The 22,891-nt window shown below is 49.8% G+C and overlaps 1 protein-coding gene across 2 annotated transcripts in view; it reads left to right on the plus strand.

The window, feature by feature from the left end:
- The first annotated feature begins 572 nt into the window (after positions 1 to 572).
- ARFGEF1 (ARF guanine nucleotide exchange factor 1) overlaps positions 573 to 22,891 on the plus strand; it is a 231,009-nt gene continuing 208,690 nt past the window's right edge. The window contains exon 1 of one of the 2 annotated variants that reach the window (XM_069731468.1): positions 573 to 932. In XM_069731468.1, coding sequence (XP_069587569.1) covers positions 836 to 932 — 97 coding nt within the window. In that variant the 5' untranslated portion in view covers positions 573 to 835. The remainder of the gene's footprint in view (positions 933 to 22,891) is intronic. The other variant, XM_069731469.1, reaches the window with a different exon arrangement.

Raw genomic sequence — 22,891 nt, forward strand, 5'->3', positions numbered from 1 at the left:
TGACAGCGCTGACATCACAGGAGTGGATGCTTTTGTATATTTCTGAGGCTGGGTATATTGGCAATATTGCTATCGCGCCCTCCATTATGGGGACTGTATACGATGCTGATAGTTTGGGTGGGATGAGGGTCTCGGACAGGGGCTGATCATCCAATAGCTCAATCCCAAGTCTCCCGGGACTGTCCTGAATCTGCAATCTATGCCCAGAATCTCAGACAAACCTGGTGCCCAAACACTGCCCCCATTGTGTGTGCCCAGAGGAGCTGTGTGATTGCGGAGACCCCAGTGCTGGGCATGGTAGATGCCGGGGTCTGGCGGTCACTTCCCCATTACAGGACCCTGTGTTTCCATCCACTGACAGAGAGCGGAGATCCTGAAAATGGCGACGACAAGTGGTGTCACAGGGCGCAGAGCAGCGCTGCCCTACGTGTGACCTCAGCGCAGACACCGGCAGTCACTAGCGGAGGTGGCACGGGGGCCCCGGCCTCCCCTCGGCCCACCTCCCCCGGTCCCGGCCCACCTCCCCCGGTCCCGGCCCTCCTCCCCCGGCCTCCCCTCGGCCCACCTCCCCCGGGTGTTGCTGCAGTGTCTGCTCTGGGCGGGTCTGCTCCTGACGTCGCTTCCTTCCAACATGGCGAGGAGTGGAGCCGAGCTTCCCTGAGCACCGAGCCCCGTCACTGACAGCCGCCACCGGATCTGCCAGCGTCCATCCCGCCGGTGACAGGAGCAGCCCGGGCTGTGATGGGGCGGCCCCCACCCGGAGACGAGCGCACTGTCCGACATTAGCCGGGAGACAACGCAGCCGGAGGAGGCGATTACACAGCGGAATCACAACATGTTCCTGACCCGCGCCCTGGAGAAGATCCTCAGCGACAAGGAGGTGAAAAGGGCGCATCACAGTCAGCTGCGCAAGGCGTGCGAGGTGGCGCTAGGTGAGCAAAGGGGCGCAGGGCTGTGAGGAGGCGACAATGGGGGACACGGTGCCCAGTGCCCAGTGCCCTGTGTGACGGGCGGGAGGAGGGGCCGTGTGGGGCTGACAGGAGGAGAGGGCAGTAGTGTGATAGTGACAGGAGGAGAGGGCACTAGTGTATGGTAGTGACAGGAGGAGAGGGCACTAGTGTGTGGTACTGACTGGAGGAGAGGGCACTAGTGTGTGATAGTGACAGGAGGAGAGGGCACTAGTGTGTGGTGCTGACTGGAGGAGAGGGCACTAGTGTGTGATAGTGACAGGAGGAGAGGGCACTAGTGTGATAGTGACGGGAGGAGAGGGCGCTAGTGTGTGATAGTGACAGGAGGAGAGGGCGCTAGTGTGTGGTAGTGACAGGAGGAGAGGGCACTAGTGTGTGGTACTGACAGGAGGAGAGGGCACTAGTGTATGGTACTGACAGGAGGAGAGGGCGCTAGTGTGTGGTACTGACAGGAGGAGAGGGCACTAGTGTATGGTACTGACAGGAGGAGAGGGCACTAGTGTGTGGTACTGACAGGAGGAGAGGGCACTAGTGTGTGGTACTGACAGGAGGAGAGGGCGCTAGTGTGTGGTACTGACAGGAGGAGAGGGCACTAGTGTGTGGTACTGACAGGAGGAGAGGGCACTAGTGTGTGGTACTGACAGGAGGAGAGGGCAGTAGTGTGTGGTACTGACAGGAGGAGAGGGCACTAGTGTGTGGTACTGACAGGAGGCGAGGGCAGTAGTGTGTGGTACTGACAGGAGGAGAGGGCACTAGTGTGTGGTGCTGACAGGAGGAGAGGGCACTAGTGTATTTTAGTGACAGGAGGAGAGGGCACTAGTGTGTGGTGCTGACAGGAGGAGAGGGCACTAGTGTGATAGTGACAGGAGGAGAGGGCACTAGTGTGATAGTGACAGGAGGAGAGGGCACTAGTGTATGGTAGTGACAGGAGGAGAGGGCGCTAGTGTATGGTAGTGACAGGAGGAGAGGGCGCTAGTGTGTGGGGCTGACAGGAGGAGAGGGCACTAGTGTATGGTAGTGACAGGAGGAGAGGGCGCTAGTATGTGGTGCTGACAGGAGGAGAGGGCACTAGTGTGTGGTACTGACAGGAGGAGAGGGCGCTAGTGTATGGTAGTGACAGGAGGAGAGGGCGCTAGTGTGTGGTGCTGACAGGAGGAGAGGGCAGTAGTGTGTGGTACTGACAGGAGGAGAGGGCACTAGTGTGTGGTACTGACAGGAGGAGAGGGCACTAGTGTGTGGTACTGACAGGAGGAGAGGGCACTAGTGTGTGGTGCTGACAGGAGGAGAGGGCAGTAGTGTGATAGTGACAGGAGGAGATGGCACTAGTGTGTGGTGCTGACAGGAGGAGAGGGCACTAGTGTATGATAATGACAGGAGGAGAGGGCACTAGTGTGTGGTGCTGACTGGAGGAGAGGGCACTAGTGTGTGATAGTGACAGGAGGAGAGGGCGCTAGTGTGATACTGACAGGAGGAGAGGGCACTACTGTATGATAATGACAGGAGGAGAGGGCACTAGTGTGTGATGCTGACTGGAGGAGAGGGCACTAGTGTGTGATAGTGACAGGAGGAGAGGGCACTAGTGTGATAGTGACGGGAGGAGAGGGCGCTAGTGTGTGATAGTGACAGGAGGAGAGGGCGCTAGTGTGTGGTAGTGACAGGAGGAGAGGGCACTAGTGTGTGGTACTGACAGGAGGAGAGGGCACTAGTGTATGGTACTGACAGGAGGAGAGGGCACTAGTGTGTGATACTGACAGGAGGAGAGGGCGCTAGTGTGTGGTACTGACAGGAGGTACTGACAGGAGGAGAGGGCAGTAGTGTGTGGTACTGACAGGAGGAGAGGGCACTAGTGTGATAGTAACAGGAGGAGAGGGCACTAGTGTGTGGTACTGACAGGAGGAGAGGGCAGTAGTGTGTGGTACTGACAGGAGGAGAGGGCAGTAGTGTGTGGTACTGACAGGAGGAGAGGGCACTAGTGTATGGTACTGACAGGAGGAGAGGGCGCTAGTGTGTGATAGTGACAGGAGGAGAGGGCACTAGTGTATGGTACTGACAGGAGGCGAGGGCGCTAGTGTGTGATAGTGACAGGAGGAGAGGGCACTAGTGTATGGTACTGACAGGAGGAGAGGTCGCTAGTGTATGATACTGACAGGAGGAGAGGGCACTAGTGTAGGATACTGACAGGAGTAGAGGGCACTAGTGTATGATACTGACAGGAGGAGAGGGCACTAGTGTATGATACTGACAGGAGGAGAGGGCACTAGTGTATGATACTGACAGGAGGAGAGGTCGCTAGTGTATGATACTGACAGGAGGAGAGGGCACTAGTGTATGATACTGACAGGAGGAGAGGGCGCTAGTGTGTGATAGTGACAGGAGGAGAGGGCACTAGTGTATGGTACTGACAGGAGGAGAGGTCGCTAGTGTATGATACTGACAGGAGGAGAGGGCACTAGTGTAGGATACTGACAGGAGTACAGGGCACTAGTGTATGATACTGACAGGAGGAGAGGGCACTAGTGTATGATACTGACAGGAGTAGAGGGCACTAGTGTATGATACTGACAGGAGGAGAGGGCACTAGTGTATGATACTGACAGGAGGAGAGGTCGCTAGTGTATGATACTGACAGGAGGAGAGGGCACTAGTGTAGGATACTGACAGGAGTAGAGGGCACTAGTGTATGATACTGACAGGAGTAGAGGGCACTAGTGTATGATACTGACAGGAGGAGAGGGCACTAGTGTATGGTACTGACAGGAGGAGAGGTCGCTAGTGTATGATACTGACAGGAGGAGAGGGCACTAGTGTAGGATACTGACAGGAGTAGAGGGCACTAGTGTATGATACTGACAGGAGTAGAGGGCACTAGTGTATGATACTGACAGGAGGAGAGGGCACTAGTGTATGATACTGACAGGAGGAGAGGTCGCTAGTGTATGATACTGACAGGAGGAGAGGGCACTAGTGTATGATACTGACAGGAGGAGAGGGCGCTAGTGTGTGATAGTGACAGGAGGAGAGGGCACTAGTGTATGGTACTGACAGGAGGAGAGGTCGCTAGTGTATGATACTGACAGGAGGAGAGGGCACTAGTGTAGGATACTGACAGGAGTACAGGGCACTAGTGTATGATACTGACAGGAGGAGAGGGCACTAGTGTATGATACTGACAGGAGTAGAGGGCACTAGTGTATGATACTGACAGGAGGAGAGGGCACTAGTGTATGATACTGACAGGAGGAGAGGTCGCTAGTGTATGATACTGACAGGAGGAGAGGGCACTAGTGTATGATACTGACAGGAGGAGAGGGCACTAGTGTATGATACTGACAGGAGGAGAGGGCACTAGTGTATGATACTGACAGGAGGAGAGGGCACTAGTGTGTGGTACTGACAGGAGGAGAGGGCACTAGTGTGTGGTACTGACAGGAGGAGAGGGCAGTAGTGTGGTACTGACAGGAGGAGAGGGCACTAGTGTGTGGTACTGACAGGAGGAGAGGGCACTAGTGTGTGATACTGACAGGAGGAGAGGGCGCTAGTGTGTGGTACTGACAGGAGGTACTGACAGGAGGAGAGGGCAGTAGTGTGTGGTACTGACAGGAGGAGAGGGCACTAGTGTGATAGTAACAGGAGGAGAGGGCACTAGTGTGTGGTACTGACAGGAGGAGAGGGCAGTAGTGTGTGGTACTGACAGGAGGAGAGGGCAGTAGTGTGTGGTACTGACAGGAGGAGAGGGCGCTAGTGTGTGATAGTGACAGGAGGAGAGGGCACTAGTGTGTGGTGCTGACGAGAGGAGAGGGCGCTAGTGTGTGATAGTGACAGGAGGAGAGGGCACTAGTGTATGGTACTGACAGGAGGCGAGGGCGCTAGTGTGTGATAGTGACAGGAGGAGAGGGCACTAGTGTATGGTACTGACAGGAGGAGAGGTCGCTAGTGTATGATACTGACAGGAGGAGAGGGCACTAGTGTAGGATACTGACAGGAGTAGAGGGCACTAGTGTATGATACTGACAGGAGTAGAGGGCACTAGTGTATGATACTGACAGGAGTAGAGGGCACTAGTGTATGATACTGACAGGAGTAGAGGGCACTAGTGTATGATACTGACAGGAGGAGAGGGCACTAGTGTATGATACTGACAGGAGTAGAGGGCACTAGTGTATGATACTGACAGGAGGAGAGGGCACTAGTGTATGATACTGACAGGAGGAGAGGTCGCTAGTGTATGATACTGACAGGAGGAGAGGGCACTAGTGTATGATACTGACAGGAGGAGAGGGCGCTAGTGTGTGATAGTGACAGGAGGAGAGGGCACTAGTGTATGGTACTGACAGGAGGAGAGGTCGCTAGTGTATGATACTGACAGGAGGAGAGGGCACTAGTGTATGATACTGACAGGAGGAGAGGGCACTAGTGTATGATACTGACAGGAGGAGAGGGCACTAGTGTATGATACTGACAGGAGGAGAGGGCACTAGTGTGTGGTACTGACAGGAGGAGAGGGCACTAGTGTGTGGTACTGACAGGAGGAGAGGGCAGTAGTGTGGCACTGACAGGAGGAGAAGGCGCTAGTGTGATAGTGACAGGAGGAGAGGGCACTAGTGTGTGGTACTGACAGGAGGAGAGGGCACTTGTGTGTGGTGCTGACAGGAGGAGAGGGCACTAGTGTGATAGTGACAGGAGGAGAGGGCACTAGTGTGTGGTACTGACAGGAGGAGAGGGCACTAGTGTATGATACTGACAGGAGGAGAGGGCACTAGTGTATGATACTGACAGGAGGAGAGGTCGCTAGTGTATGATACTGACAGGAGTAGAGGGCACTAGTGTGTGGTACTGACAGGAGGAGAGGGCAGTAGTGTGGTACTGACAGGAGGAGAGGGCACTAGTGTATGGTACTGACAGGAGGAGAGGGCGCTAGTGTGATAGTGACAGGAGGAGAGGGCACTAGTGTGTGGTACTGACAGGAGGAGAGGGCACTAGTGTGATAGTGACAGGAGGAGAGGGCACTAGTGTGATAGTGACAGGAGGAGAGGGCACTAGTGTGTGGTGCTGACAGGAGGAGAGGGCACTAGTGTGATAGTGACAGGAGGAGAGGGCACTAGTGTGGTACTGACAGGAGGAGAGGGCACTAGTGTGATAGTGACAGGAGGAGAGGGCACTAGTGTGTGGTACTGACAGGAGGAGAGGGCACTAGTGTGTGGTAATGACAGGAGGAGAGGGCACTAGTGTGTGATAATGACGGGAGGTGACGGCACTAGTGTGTGGTAATGGCAGGAGGAGAGGGCGCTAGTGTGTGGTAATGACAGGAGGAGAGGGCACTAGTGTGTGGTAATGACAGGAGGAGAGGGCACTAGTGTGTGGTAATGACAGGAGGAGAGGGCACTAGTGTGTGGTAATGGCAGGAGGAGAGGGCACTAGTGTGTGGTAATGACAGGAGGAGAGGGCACTAGTGTGTGGTAATGGCAGGAGGAGAGGGCACTAGTGTGTGGTAATGACAGGAGGAGAGGGCACTAGTGTGTGGTAATGACGGGAGGAGAGGGCACTAGTGTGTGATAATGACGGGAGGAGGGGGCACTAGTGTGTGATAATGACGGGAGGAGGGGGCACTAGTGTGTGATAATGACGGGAGGTGACGGCACTAGTGTGTGATAATGACGGGAGGAGAGGGCACTAGTGTGATAATGACAGGAGGAGAGGGCACTAGTGTGATAATGACAGGAGGAGAGGGCCGTGGTTTTGCCGCGGCTTTTTCCGGACACTTCCCAATGCATTTTGGAGTGGGAAATCTGCAAAAAAAACGGAAAATTAATGAACATGCTCCGGTTTTTACAGCGATGCGTTTTTTTCGCGGAAAAAAACGCATCATGTGCACAAAACATGCAGAATTCATTCTAAATGATGGGATGCTTATTGTATGCGTTTTTTTTGCGGGAAAAACCGCGAAAAAAACGCAACGTGTGCACACAGCCTTAGGGGCTTATCTACACCATTCTGTAATGCTGTAGATAAGCCCCCGATGTATCCTGAAAGAGGAGAAAAAGAGGTTAGATTATACTCACCTGGGTGGGCGGTGCGGTCCGATAGGTGTTGCTGTCAGGTCCGGGGCCTCCCATCTTCATCAGATGACGTACTCTTCTTGTCTTCACATTGCGGCTCCGACGCAGGCGTACTTTGTGTGCCCTGTTTGGGGCAGAGCAAAGTACTGCAGTGCGCAGGTGCTGGGCCTCTCTGACCTTTCCTGGCACCTGCGCACTGCAGTACTTTGCTCTGCCCTCAACAGGGCACACAAAGTACGCCTGCGCCAGAGCCGCAGTTTGAAGACAAGAAGAGGACGTCATTGTAAGAAGATGGGAGGCCCCGGACCGGACCGCAACACCCGTCGTACCGGGACCGGTGAGTATAATTTATCCTCTTTTTCTCATCTTTCAGGTTACATCGGGGGCTTATCTACAGGATTACAGAATGCTGTAGATAAGCCCCTGATGCTGGTGGGCTTATCTCACCTTCGATGTTGGGGGTGACAGGTTCCCTTTAAGATGCCAGTGTCCACAATGTTTTGAATCAGTGTTTGGTCTTTTTTTACGAGTGTCATCAGTGCTTTTCACGGATGGATAAATAAATTGCAAAGCTTCTCCTATACTTTGCTATGTTAAAAACGGATGGCACAAGGATGGCGCACGGACTGTATACTGATGTCATTCGTGTGCTGAACGTGTTGTATATGGATCTGTAGACTTAGGCCGAGGTCACACTGGCGGCAAGTTGCGGAGTTGAAAAGCTGCAAGTTGCGGAGAAGGCTGATGGTCTCAGTGTGCGTATATCGGACTACACTCGGATGACATCAGAGTGCAGGCCGATGGTTTACATGTACCGATAGACTTGTATGGGTGCGCGTGATCTGAATTTCAGAGTCACTCGTAGCATTCTGCAATTTTTTTTATTTATACATAAAATAATCTTTATTTTTATATAGCGCTAACATATTCCGCAGCGCTTTACAGTTTGCACACATTATCATCACTGTCCCCGATGGGGCTCACAATCTAGAATCCCTATCAGTATGTCTTTGGAATGTGGGAGGAAACCGGAGTGCCCGGAGGAAACCCACGCAAACACGGAGAGAACATACAAACTCTTTGCAGATGTTGTCCTGGGTGGGACAAGGCTGCTGTGCTAACCACTACGCCACCGTGCTGCCCCTACATACATTTTTTTTTCCCCCCAGAATTGGCATGAGAAACAAAAATCCCATATCAGTTGCCCCATTTTATAACATTGGATCGACTGCTATCCGATAAACTTAGCAGATAGTATTCAGCCGTGTTATATGCTCATGTGAGCGAGCTCCAAGATGCTAGCCGTTTGCAATCCATGTGTTGTTCTTGATTAACATTGTAATGAATAGGAGAAACTTTGCAATTTTTTTTTCATACAAGAAAATCACTGATGAAACAAGGATCCAAAATACTAATCACGGATGTCTGAATGAGGCCTTAGGTTATGTGCACATGGTGGCTTTTAAACCCAGGCAAATGTGCTGAATTTTTCAAGCAGGAGATGATGAAGGAAGATTTTTCTATATATATATTTTTTTTGTTGTCTGTGAATTTTCTTGCAGATCGTACTATTGAGGCCGCGAGGCTCACGGCGGAGATCCTGAGTGCACATACCCTAATCGTTTCATGTTAGTTTGTGAATGAGTCTGTATTCATACCTGCGTCCACGTATTTATTTTCCCCAAAATCACTACTAAAAAATGTTTTAGCTAAGCAGTGATTGTTAAAAAAAACTGCAAAGCGGCCGCAACATGTGAGCACAGACTTGGAGCCAAGGCATCAGTTTTTCCCTTACGGGTGTTGTCTGAGTTTTTCGCAAGATGGCACTTTTCTGGGGCCCTCAATTGACGCCTCTGTCCAAATGCCAGTTTCAGGCCTTGTTCATACGTTTGTTTTTCACATACGTGTTCTATATGTTCACACAAGGAGTTATTGGTGAGTTTTTGACACTGTATTTTCAAAATTATTATGTAACCTAATTTACATAATGGATGCAGAAATGCTGCAGAAAATCTGGAACATGAAAAATGTACCAAATACTCATTGTGGGAGTGTAGCCTTATGCCACGTTCACACGTTCAGTATTTCATCAGTATTTGTAAGCCAGAATCAGGAGTGGGGTAACAATACAGAATTGGTGATGTGTTTCTATTCTACTTTTCCTCTGATTGTTCCTCTCCTGGTTTTGTCTTAAAAATAAACATCAAATACTGAATGTGTGAACGTGGCCTTATAGTCTTAGGAGCTATTCACACGTCCATGAAAAATTACAGAAGCGTATGATTTTCATCAAAGTTCATAATCATCAACCCATACAAGTCTACGGGTCCGTGAAAATCAGCCAGCAAATGGAGGCCAATCGTCAGTGTTCTATGCCATATTGAATTACTGCAGCTAGTGGAAGGTTTTTTTTTTTTTTTTGTTTTTTATATGCGCGTGAGAAAAATCACTGGCGGACAACCTCAAACCCCTTTTCGTCAATTTCTGCAAACGTCAAATACTTATAGGAACTATGTGTATGTGCGAGTGAGGAGCGGACAGCACTCGGCCCGAACATTGATTTATTAATGAGCCTCTTACTTCTATGTGTGATTTTCTGTGAAAAGAGGGCATTGCAGCCTTGATTTCTGGACTAGATTCCCCCCACCCTGGTCAATGGGTCCATGCTCAACATGGGCACTGACATAAAAACTGATGGACAATCCTATTTTATTTCTGAAGAAACAGATGAGTTTTGCCTAGCTTTTCAGAATGCAGCCAAATAGTTAATTTTCTGCTTAATTAAGCAAAAAACACAATGATGTATCCCTAACGAGAGAAGCTTTGCCTTGTGGTCCTGAGAAAATGTTTGTATGGACTAGTGCCATGTGGTGGTGAGCAGCGCGTCCCCACACCCTGCGTACAGACTGTGCGGATGTGACGTCCCGGAGGGAGTACGTTACCCTTCATAGGCCTGAGGTAACAGGTGGAGCAGGTTGTGGGATGAGTAATGTGCGGCTCCATGACGACGACGGCGTCTCCTTCACCTCACCCAAGACCTAGTTTCCTTTATGACCAAGCAGCTCTCCATACTGAGACATGACACTGCTTATGTCCTCACACTACCAAGTGCTTGCACAAGGTGTAAAGATCAAATACGACTTATTGGCTGTGCTTCACTTAGCCTTTCAGATCAGGTACAATACAGACTGAAGGCTATGTTCACACTGCGCGCCTTTTCAGCCGTTCAGAAACCACAAGCTTTCAAGCCGAAGCCGTCCAAGGAAACTCTCCCATTTTTCTTCTGTATCGATTTTCTACAGATTTTGGAAGAGTTTTTGTTTTGCAGCTACTGGACTTTGCTTAGTTCGGAGATCGTTCCTTCAGGAGCTTCTTCGGAGAAGTGACTCGCTTTTCTCTCACCAGGGCCCCAATTCATCAAAGCTCGTAAACAGCTGCAAAGTTTTGGCGTAATGTGAGGCTAAGGCTGTGTTCACGCGTTGCGTTTTTTTCTCGTTTTTTCCCGATAAAAACGCTATAAAACCGCAAAAAAAACGCATACAATAAGCATCCCATCATTTAGAATGAATTCCGCATGTTTTGTGCACATGATGCGTTTTTTTCCGCAAAAAAAACGCATACCGCACAAAATCCGGACATGCTCTATCTTTTTCCGTTTTTTTTTGCGGATTTCCCACTCCAAAATGCATTGGAAAGTGTCTGGAAAAAACCGCGGCAAAAACGCGGCAAAACCGCGGCAAAAACGCATGCGGTTTTCTTGCGGATTTCTTGCAGAAAATGTCCGGAATGCTCAGGAATTTTCTGCAAGAAATCCTGAACGTGTGCACATAGCCTAAAATTTCGGAGCTGGGACGGGAGCGTGACAACCCCTGCTCATCAAATTCTTAGGTTTTTTTTAGTTGCTCCAGTACTGCAAAAAATGCTGTAAGTAGAGATCAAAATGTTATATCTGTCCTAAAATGGTACGTGCTAAATAAAAACGTGTTTCCCCACAGAAAATAAGCCCTCCACAGCTCTATTAACCGAAAAATGAAACGTCTCGGGTCTTGTCGTAGTGATGAGGAGAATCATATTGCCTGTATATTTTTCCCACACCAAGTTTGCTATGAAAGTAATTCCCAAAAAATAATGTCAGAATTGCTTTTTTTTTGGGCAATTTTTCTATGCTTGGAATTTTTTTTCTCCTGTTTTCCAGTGCACTTGTGTGGTAAGAAATGAATGGTGTCAAAGGTACAACTCGTTCCTCAAAATACAAGCCCTTGGCTATGGCGAGAGGGGGTTAATGAATCAAAAACCTCTGACCCCAGCACTACTCCCCCCAACTCATCAAGACTGGTGGGAAAAATTCTGGACGGTTGGGATCCAGGTGTTTTTTCAAATTCCATAAACTTCTCAAATCAACCACAAAGTGCATTTCCCTAAGAAATGAATTGTAAGTGTTTTTGAGGGGGATTTTGGAGTGTCTCTTTTCACAAACTCCTCCTATAGCTTTGTTGCACACGATGTGATTTAGGCTACTTTCACACTAGCGTTGTTTGGCCTCCGTCGCAATACGTTGTTTTTTCTCCATAGACTTCCATTAGCGACGCATTACCACACGTTGCATCCGTCGTGCGGCGGATGCGTCGTGTTTTTGCAGTCCGTCGGGACTAAAAAACGTTCCATGCAACATTTTTTTTGTCCGTCGGTTCCGCTTTTTCCGACCGCGCATGCGTTCCGCCAAGCATCACGGTGGCTAAACATGGTTGTGTGGATCTTGCCTGACTTGATGTTCACCACAGATGTCATCTTTTGCAATACCAGGGTTGATGTCGCCAGTATCACCACAGCATTTATGCAGCGCCTCGGTGATACCAACACAATTTAGTGCAAAAATTACCTCATGATTTTGCTGTGGAAATCGCGCAGCGAGAACGTCCCATGTGAACATGGTGCCGTTGGGTGTGGTCAAGGGGCTTACCAGTGCTCCTCACTGCTTTTTAGAGGGGTCTTTATTCCCCATTGTGGTGTTCTGTGTTTCACGTGCCGCCATATCTATTTAGTGCCTCATTTGAGATATGGACGAGGTTTATAACGCACGGCAGGTGAATGGAATCAGGGAGAGGTCGGAAGAGGGAAGGAAACAAAGGGACGCTCCGTGCTGTACCTTCATTTAATATGCATGCTTGGTATCAGGTGTAAGAGGCCGAGGTGCTCTGTAAACTCGAGGGAGGCACATCAATGGGGTGGGAAGAAAAGGCTTTGTGAAGGCCGGAATTTGGGAAGGAGCAGAACAAACAATGCTGCTTTTATCAGCTGCTCTCATACCCAATGTGCAGCCAGATTGCAGTAATACAAGGATAAGGACGAGCGTGCGGATGAAATCTGGGGATGTTTGAGGCTGGCGTATGTAGGAGCGCTGCAGTAACTTGGGGGGGATATATATGTGTGTTTTTTTTTTCTTCTGCAGGCCCTAGAGCAGGAATTCTGGGAATGAATATAAGGTTTGCGCGCTCTGTTGGTTGGAGACGTTGATGTGATTTTTGTACAGCGCTGCAGATATGTTGCTGCTATATGGAGATTGTGTATTTTCCACAGTGAATAAGAAGCTGAGTGTCTCTGCTGCATGTGTGGATGTTGTATGCAGGTTTATTTCTAATCTGGTTGTGTTTCTTCCCAGCGGAGATTTATATTAACAAGTGCTTACTGTGTGCCCAGCCCTTCCTAATGCCGGTGATTATTATGAGCAGCAGACACAGCTTAGTGCCGTTCTGTGGCTCTAGTTTTACAATAAATTGGAGTTATAAATGGCCCTTTTCCGGTGTTAGGAGCAGAAAATAGGAAGAACCCATAGAACGTACACTGGGCATACAGAGACATGGTGTGAGGAGGAGAAACGCATCAATAAAGTCATATTGTGTTACCAGGTATTAGTAACATAGTTATTAAGGTTGAAGGAAGATGTTAAGTCCATCTAGTTCAACCCATAGCCTAACCTAACATGCCCTAACATGTTGATCCAGAGGAAGGCAAAAAAAACCATGTGGCAAAGAGTAAGCTCCACTTTGGGGAAAAAAAATTCCTTCCCGACTCCACATACGGCAATCAGACTAGTTCCATGGATCAACACCCTATAAAGGAATCTAGTGTATATACCCTGTAACATTATACTTTTCCAGAAAGGTATCCAGTCCCCTCTTAAATTTAAGTAACTAATCACTCATTACAACATACGGCAGAGAGTTCCATAGTCTCACTGCTCTTACAGTAAAGAATCCTCGTCTGTTATTATGCTTAAACCTTTTTTCCTGCAGATGTAGAGGATGCCCCCTTGTCCCTATTTCAGGTCTATGATTAAAAAGATCATCAGAAAGGTCTTTGTACTGTCCCCTCATATATTTATACATTAACATAAGATCACCCCTTAGTCTTCGTTTTTCCAAACTAAATAGCCCCAAGTGTAATAACCTATCTTGGTATTGCAGACCCCAAGTATTAATACAATGGTTATTAGTAAAGAGTTATTTCACCGATTTTATGTTGTTCCTTATCCATATATAATTTGTTGATCTCTGGAGTTATAACTGCTAGAACCCTGATAATCCTGAGATTGTGGCTCTGGGACCGTGTATGGATCTCTGCAGAGCCCTAGAAAGAGGATCGGAGGTGCGCACATGCTCGGTGCTCGGCCTCCCCTACATTCATTGCAGAGTGAGGTGCCATCTCTAGCAGAGCCATAGTGGAATCAGGTTCCCAGTGGTCATACCCCCATCGATCCATACGTTATCCCCTATGCCATAACCTGGGACTTGTTCTAGGATAACCTTCCTTCTGCAGCAGTCCCAAACAGGATGTCCAGGGGCTGTCAGTGCTTTATTGGAGATTTACTTTCCAATATCTTTAGTGTCAAAGGTTGTGGATTATGGTTCTCTAGTAAATTCTGTCCTCCAGATGGGGAAAATCTTCCTCTAATAGTCTAATGCTATGTGCTCCAACAACTTAATATGATGTGATGGAGCAGCTTGAAGAACACCTCTGTCTAAAACTGAAGGTGTTTAGAGAAGCAGTAAGGACCCTCATTATATTTTTCATAACTATAAAAAAATCTAACAGGTCTAAGGCTCCTATTAAACTATATACAGGTGCTTCTCATAAAATTAAAATATCATCAAAAAGTTAATTTATTTCAGTTCTTCAATATAAAAAGTGAAACGCCTATATTATATAGTCATTACAAGCAGAGTGATCTATTTCATGTGTTTATTTCTGTTAATGTTGATGATTATGGCTTACAGCCAATGAGAACCCAAAAGTCGTTTTCTCAGTAAATTCGAATACTTTATAACACCAGCTTGAAAAGTGATTTTAATATTCCAAATGTTGGCCTACTGAAATGTATGTTCAGTAAATGCGCTCAATACTTGTCAGGGCTACTTTTGCATCAATTACTGCATTAATGTGTCAAGCCACTCATGACCAATAGACAAGGCCAGAAGCGTCTTACCTGGGCCAAGGAGAAAAAGAACTGGACTGTTGCTCAGTGGTCCACGGTGTTGTTTTCAGATGAAAGTAAATTTTGCATTTCATTTGTAAATCAAGGTCCCAGATCCTGGAGGAAGAGTGGGGAGGCCACAATCCAAGCTGCTTGAGGTCTAGTGTGAAGTTTCCACAATCAGTGATGGTTTGGGGAGCCATGTCATCTGCTGGTGTAGGTCCACTGTGTTTTATGAAAACCAAAGTCAGCGCAGCGGTCTACCAGGAAATTTTAGAGCACCTCATGCTTCCCTGTTCCGACAATCTTTTTGGAGATGGAAGTTCCATTCTCCAGCAGGACTTGGCACCTGTCCACACTTCCAAAAGTACCAATACCTGGTTTACAAACAACAGTATCATTGTGCTTGATTGGCCAGCAGACTCGCCTGACCTTACGGCCCCACAATCCTTATATACGGTATAACACGGCCATGAGAGCGCACGGCCCCACAATCCTCATATACGGTATAACACGGCCATGGGAGCGCACAGCCCCACAATCCTCATATACGGTATAACACGGCCATGGGAGCACACAGCCCCACAATCCTCATATACGGTATAACACGGCCATGGGAGCACACGGGCCCACAATCCTGTTATACGGTATAACACGGCCATGGGAGCGCACGGCCCCACAATCCTCATATACGGTATAACACGGCCATGGGAGCACACGGGCCCACAATCCTGTTATACGGTATAACACGGCCATGGGAGCACACAGCCCCACAATCCTCATATACGGTATAACACGGCCATGGGAGCACACGGGCCCACAATCCTGTTATACGGTATAACACGGCCATGGGAGCGCACGGCCCCACAATCCTCATATACGGTATAACACGGCCATGAGAGCGCACAGCCCCACAATCCTCATATACGGTATAACACGGCCATGAGAGCGCACGGGCCCACAATCCTCATATACGGTATAACACGGCCATGAGAGCGCACAGCCCCACAATCCTCATATACGGTATAACACGGCCATGAGAGCGCACAGCCCCACAATCCTCATATACGGTATAACACGGCCATGAGAGCGCACGGGCCCACAATCCTCATATACGGTATAACACGGCCATGAGAGCGCACGGCCCCACAATCCTCATATACGGTATAACATGGCCATGAGAGCGCACGGGCCCACAATCCTCATATACGGTATAACACGGCCATGAGAGCGCACGGCCCCACAATCCTCATATACGGTATAACATGGCCATGAGAGCGCACAGCCCCACAATCCTCATATACGGTATAACACGGCCATGAGAGCACACAGCCCCTCAATCCTCATATACGGTATAACACGGCCATGGGAGCACACGGGCCCACAATCCTCATATACGGTATAACACGGCCATGAGAGCGCACGGCCCCACAATCCTCATATACGGTATAACACGGCCATGAGAGCGCACGGCCCCACAATCCTCATACGGTATAACACGGCCATGAGAGCGCACGGGCCCACAATCCTGTTATACGGTATAACACGGCCATGAGAGCACACAGCCCCACAATCCTCATATACGGTATAACACGGCCATGAGAGCGCACGGGCCCACAATCCTGTTATACGGTATAACACGGCCATGAGAGCGCACCGCCCCACAATCCTCATATACGGTATAACACGGCCATGAGAGCGCACCGCCCCACAATCCTCATATACGGTATAACACGGCCATGAGAGCGCACCGCCCCACAATCCTCATATACGGTATAACACGGCCATGAGAGCGCACAGCCCCACAATCCTCATATACGGTATAACACGGCCATGAGAGCGCACAGCCCCACAATCCTCATATACGGTATAACACGGCCATGAGAGCACACAGCCCCTCAATCCTCATATACGGTATAACACGGCCATGAGAGCGCACGGCCCCACAATCCTCATATACGGTATAACACGGCCATGAGAGCGCACAGCCCCACAATCCTCATATACGGTATAACACGGCCATGAGAGCGCACGGCCCCACAATCCTCATACGGTATAACACGGCCATGAGAGCGCACGGCCCCACAATCCTCATATACGGTATAACACGGCCATGGGAGCGTACAGCCCCACAATCCTCATATACGGTATAACACGGCCATGAGAGCGTACAGCCCCACAATCCTCATATACGGTATAACACGGCCATGAGAGCGCACGGGCCCACAATCCTGTTATACGGTATAACACGGCCATGAGAGCGCACCGCCCCACAATCCTCATATACGGTATAACACGGCCATGAGAGCGCACGGGCCCACAATCCTGTTATACGGTATAACACGGCCATGAGAGCGCACGGGCCCACAATCCTCATATACGGTATAACACGGCCATGAGAGCGCACAGCCCCACAATCCTCATATACGGTATAACACGGCCATGAGAGCGCACGGCCCCACAATCCTCATACGGTATAACACGGCCATGAGAGCGCACGGCCCCACAATCCTCATATACGGTATAACACGGCCATGGGAGCGTACAGCCCCACAATCCTCATATACGGTATAACACGGCCATGAGAGCGCACGGGCCCACAATCCTGTTATACGGTATAACACGGCCATGAGAGCGCACGGGCCCACAATCCTCATATACGGTATAACACGGCCATGAGAGCGCACAGCCCCACAATCCTCATATACGGTATAACACGGCCATGAGAGCACATGGCTTTACAATCGTATATGACGTGATGAAGCCAGTATATGGTGCAGAGATTTATCCTCGTTGTCGGCCATAGACCCGATCCAGTATGTTAGTCAGCTGCAGTCAATCCCAGGATCGGGTTTTCAAATTCTTTTTATGTTTTGTGTTCTGCTTCAAATACCTTTTTGCTCTTTGATTAGTGAAAGCTGCTTAAAAGACTGCCCCTTCATGATCTTTAGGATGACCCAGCCATAAAAAAGCAGGTAATTTTACCATGGATCGTCACGTTTTAATATTTCAAAGTTAAAGGGGTTGTCCACCTTTTGAGACCTTTTTATTTTTTCCTCCTTAAAAGCATTCGTTTGGGTTTAAAAATTATTTTGCATTTTGATTTCATTAAAAATTTGCTTTGTTTTGGCTTTTGCCTGCTCTTTGTTTCCTGCACATTCAACTTCAATGTTATCTATGGCAATTAGTCAGCTGAGAGGAGCTCAGAGAGACAGATGAGGATACAAACTGCCCATCAACTATCCTAGTGAACTGATAGATTCTCAATGGGCTCATTCTGCAGCCAGCAATACAGTACAACACAAAGGCTATAGACGGCCAACAGTGCAACATTTTAATGAAATTTAACAGCAAACCTAATTTTTAGCTCCAAAATTTACGAAGGAAAATGTTCCCCAAAGCTGTATAACCCCCTTGAAGACTGTATGATGTGGCAAAATTGCTTTAAACTCACCTTGCACATGGCCATTACTATCAATTCCTTTGGGAGTTTGTAGTTACGATTTTCAGTTGTCTTGGCCATTGCGCTTGTCTCTACTCTTGGGCTATGGGCTAATTCACACATCCATATTACAGTCATATTTTCTCAACCATGTTAGAGCATTCTAGACGTTACTGCAGGTCGCATTTCCCGAGGTCAGGCCAGTAATTGAGCCCTATAATATATGGCCGCTATATGGGCTTGTGAACTTTCCGTTAAGGCTGTAGGCTTTTTCTAGTTACTTTGCAACTTCTTGATTTTGTAATTCAAATCCAGTATTCTCTAATGGCTTCTGACTCTGCCCCCATAAGATCACTGCGCGGTATGGAAGAGCTGAGCGATGCTTCCAGCTTGGCCTGACGGCGCACTGCAGAAGACGTGTCTAAACATTCCAGACGGATAATATTCGCTTGGGTCGTCTTTACTTCACATTTAGGATTGGTGTGTCCTTGAGGCACAGCCATTATGATAATTAGGAAGAAGCTTATGAGACACCCATGTACAATGCTCACAGGTTTCGGGCAGTCAGACATATGACAGGAGAGTATCCTCTTGCATCTGGAACTATCTGGAAGCTTAACACCTGAATGCCTTTCAGAGAGCCACAAAATAAAGTATATGTGAAAGTCTGTCCTGGTGACACTGTATTTCTTGAAAGTATTTATCCATGCTTGGACTGGCCCACAGGAGAACAGGGAACTCCTCTGGTGGGCCCCTGTGCAGGAGTGGGCCACCACCCTCTTATATGAGCAGCACTTGGCACTAGATACTTGAATCAATATGTACAGACAAAGGCGGCATCTTATTCATGTAGCCATCCACGCAGTTCATGTTAGAGGAATTTGTGATTTAGGATAATGTCACATTTTCATTGTCCAACATTGTATTCATCTATAGGGCACCGTGCTTGCTGAAAGTCCGAATGCTGGATTGGTGCGTGATGAACTATCATACATAGGATGCTGTGATGTCCCATATAGATGAATGCTGTAAAAATATTCACGAAAGATGGGTGACAGACGACTTTTTGAGCAATCACACCGAAGTTATAGATCATCCAGCAGTTTCATGGCTCTTCTTCATTATTGTATTTTCTTCTTTTGTCTCAATGATGGACCCACTGTGATTTCAAAATAACATGGGCTTTTTTTCATACATGGTGTTTTTTTTTTTTTTAATGCATGTTTTTTTTTTCGTGCAGTGTCTCACAGTAACAAGATTAATGAGCTTTCTAAAATAACATTGATGCGTTGCATCACTTTTTTTATGTCTTTTTGACATGGTTTTTCTTTTTTTTTAAATGCGACATGTTAATTTCATCAACATTTTCACTGCCGTTTGTTTACATAAAAAATAGCTACATAAAAATAGCTTAGCATGAAAAAGAGGGACAGCATAGTACAACCCTTCTTCTCACTCCCCCCAGTACAAGATTTATTGATGTACAGATGCACAGCTGTCTACTGAGGCGCTTTTTGGTAAACAACAGTTTTAGTTTTACCTACGGGTACTTATATGAATAGATTTTTGGGGTTACCCACTCTAGAGCAAGCAACATAGAGTTGACCATGTGAAAAACACAGGCTGTCCAAATTAATGCAGACAAGCGCTTTCTAAACTTAAGTCAACCTGTCTGTGTCTTCACAAAAGTTGCATATGTCACATGCGGTCATTTTAACAAGTTTCATCCTTGGGTTCAGATGTTTCCCCGTCTTTTGATTCAGCCTGTCTCATCTGTTCCCTTTCAAGCCAGGACTCTCTTTGTTCACTTGTCTTGGCTGTTACAGTTTATCTTTCTTAGCTTTTGGATTAACTTGCCCAATAGATGGTTGTTGTTTGGGCTGCATTTTATAAAACCGTTCTTAGTATTATGACCCTTAGTAATCACTAATATATTATACTAGCTATTGAACCCGTTCTACGCCCGGGTGGCGAGCATTTATATTGGTATATGGTCTCCATCCTGGTATGTGCTGCTCCATCCTGCGTCCCCATCCTGTCATGCGCTGCTCCATCCTGCGTCCCCATCCTGTCATGTGCTGCTCCATCCTGCGTCCCCATCCTGTCATGCGCTGCTCCCATCCTGCGTCCCCATCCTGTGATGCGCTGCTCCCATCCTGTGATGCGCTGCTCCCATCCTGCGTCCCCATCCTGTCATGTGCTGCTCCATCCTGCGTCCCCATCCTGCCATGTGCTGCTCCATCCTGCGTCCCCATCCTGTCATGCGCTGCTCCATCCTGCGTCCCCATCCTGTCATGCGCTGCTCCTTCCAGCGTCCCCATCCTGTCATGTGCTGCTCCATCCTGCGCCTCCATTCTGTCATGTGCTGCTCCCATCCTGCGTCCCCATCCTGCCATGTGCTGCTCCATCCTGCGTCCCCATCCTGTCATGCGCTGCTCCATCCTGCGTCCCCATCCTGTCATGCGCTGCTCCTTCCTGCGTCCCCATCCTGTCATGCGCTGCTCCTTCCTGCGTCCCCATCCTGTCATGCGCTGCTCCCATCCTGCGTCCCCATCCTGTCATGCGCTGCTCCCATCCTGTGATGCGCTGCTCCCATCCTGCGTCCCCATCCTGTCATGTGCTGCTCCATGCTGCGTCCCCATCCTGTCATGTGCTGCTCCATCCTGCGTCCCCATCCTGTCATGTGCTGCTCCATCCTGCGTCCCCATCCTGTCATGCGCTGCTCCCATCCTGCGTCCCCATCCTGTCATGCGCTGCTCCCGTCCTGCGTCCCCATCCTGTCATGCGCTGCTCCCATCCTGCGTCCCCATCTTGTCATGCGCTGCTCCCATCCTGCGTCCACATCCTGTCATGTGCTGCACCCATCCTGCGTCCCCATCCTTATGTGCTGCTCCATCCTGCGTCCCCATTATGTCATGTGCTGCTCCATCCTGCGTCCCCATCCTGTCATGTGCTGCTCCATCCTGCGTCCCCATCCTGTCATGTGCTGCTCCATCCTGCGTCCCCATCCTGTCATGCGCTGCTCCATCCTGCGTCCCCATCCTGTCATGCGCTGCTCCTTCCTGCGTCCCCATCCTGTCATGTGCTGCTCCATCCTGCGCCTCCATTCTGTCATGTGCTGCTCCCATCCTGTGTCCCCATCCTGTCATGCGCTGCTCCATCCTGTGTCCCCATCCTGTCATGCGCTGCTCCCATCCTGCGTCCCCATCCTGTGATGCGCTGCTCCCATCCTGTGATGCGCTGCTCCCATCCTGTGATGCGCTGCTCCTATCCTGCGTCCCCATCCTGTCATGTGCTGCTCCATGCTGCGTCCCCATCCTGTCATGTGCTGCTCCATCCTGCGTCCCCATCCTGTCATGTGCTGCTCCATCCTGCGTCCCCATCCTGTCATGCGCTGCTCCCATCCTGCGTCCCCATCCTGTCATGCGCTGCTCCCGTCCTGAGTCCCCATCCTGTCATGCGCTGCTCCCTTCCTGCGTCCCCATCCTGTCATGCGCTGCTCCCATCCTGCGTCCCCATCCTGTCATGTGCTGCACCCATCCTGCGTCCCCATCCTTATGTGCTGCTCCATCCTGTGTCCCCATCCTGTCATGTGCTGCTCCATCCTGCGTCCCCATCCTGTCATGTGCTGCTCCATCCTGCGTCCCCATCCTGTCATGTGCTGCTCCATCCTGCGTCCCCATCCTGTCATGTGCTGCTCCATCCTGCGTCCCCATCCTGTCATGTGCTGCTCCATCCTGCGTCCCCATCCTGTCATGTGCTGCTCCATCCTGTGTCCCCATCCTGTCATGTGCTGCTCCATCCTGCGTCCCCATCCTGTCATGTGCTGCTCCATCCTGCGTCCCATCCTGGTATGTGCTGCTCCATCCTGCGTCCCCATCCTGTCATGTGCTGCTCCCATCCTGCGTCCCCATCCTGTCATGTGCTGCTCCCATCCTGCGTCCCCATCCTGTTATGTGCTGCTCCCATCCTGCGTCCCCATCCTGTTATGTGCTGCTCCCATCCTGCGTCCCCATCCTTATGTGCTGCTCCCATCCTGCGTCCCCATCCTTATGTGCTGCTCCATCCTGCGTCCCCATCCTTATGTGCTGCTCCATCCTGCGTCCCCATCCTTATGTGCTGCTCCATCCTGCGTCCCCATCCTTATGTGCTGCTCCATCCTGCGTCCCCATCCTTCTGTGCTGCTCCAACCTGCGTCCCCATCCTTATGTGCTGCTCCATCCTGCGCCTCCATTCTGTCATGTGCTGCTCCCATCCTGCGTCCCCATCCTGTCATGCGCTGCTCCATCCTGCGTCCCCATCCTGTGATGCGCTGCTCCCATCCTGCGTCCCCATCCTGTCATGCGCTGCTCCCATCCTGTGATGCGCTGCTCCCATCCTGCGTCCCCATCCTGTCATGTGCTGCTCCATCCTGCGTCCCCATCCTGTCATGTGCTGCTCCATCCTGCGTCCCCATCCTGTCATGCGCTGCTCCATCCTGCGTCCCCATCCTGTCATGCGCTGCTCCCATCCTGCGTCCCCATCCTGTCATGCGCTGCTCCCGTCCTGCGTCCCCATCCTGTCATGCGCTGCTCCCATCCTGCGTCCCCATCCTGTCATGTGCTGCTCCATCCTGCGTCCCCATCCTGTCATGTGCTGCTCCATCCTGCGTCCCCATCCTGTCATGCGCTGCTCCCATCCTGCGTCCCCATCCTTATGTGCTGCTCCATCCTGGGTCCCCATCCTGTCATGTGCTGCTCCATCCTGCGTCCCCATCCTGTCATGTGCTGCTCCATCCTGCGTCCCCATCCTGTCATGTGCTGCTCCATCCTGCGTCCCCATCCTGTCATGTGCTGCTCCATCTTGCGTCCCCATCCTGTCATGTGCTGCTCTATCCTGCGTCCCCTTCCTGTCATGTGCTGCTCCATCCTGCGTCCCCATCCTGTCATGTGCTGCTCCATCCTGCGTTCCCATC

The sequence above is a fragment of the Ranitomeya imitator genome, chromosome 6, assembly GCF_032444005.1.
Source record: "Ranitomeya imitator isolate aRanImi1 chromosome 6, aRanImi1.pri, whole genome shotgun sequence".
Lineage (NCBI taxonomy): Eukaryota > Metazoa > Chordata > Amphibia > Anura > Dendrobatidae > Ranitomeya > Ranitomeya imitator.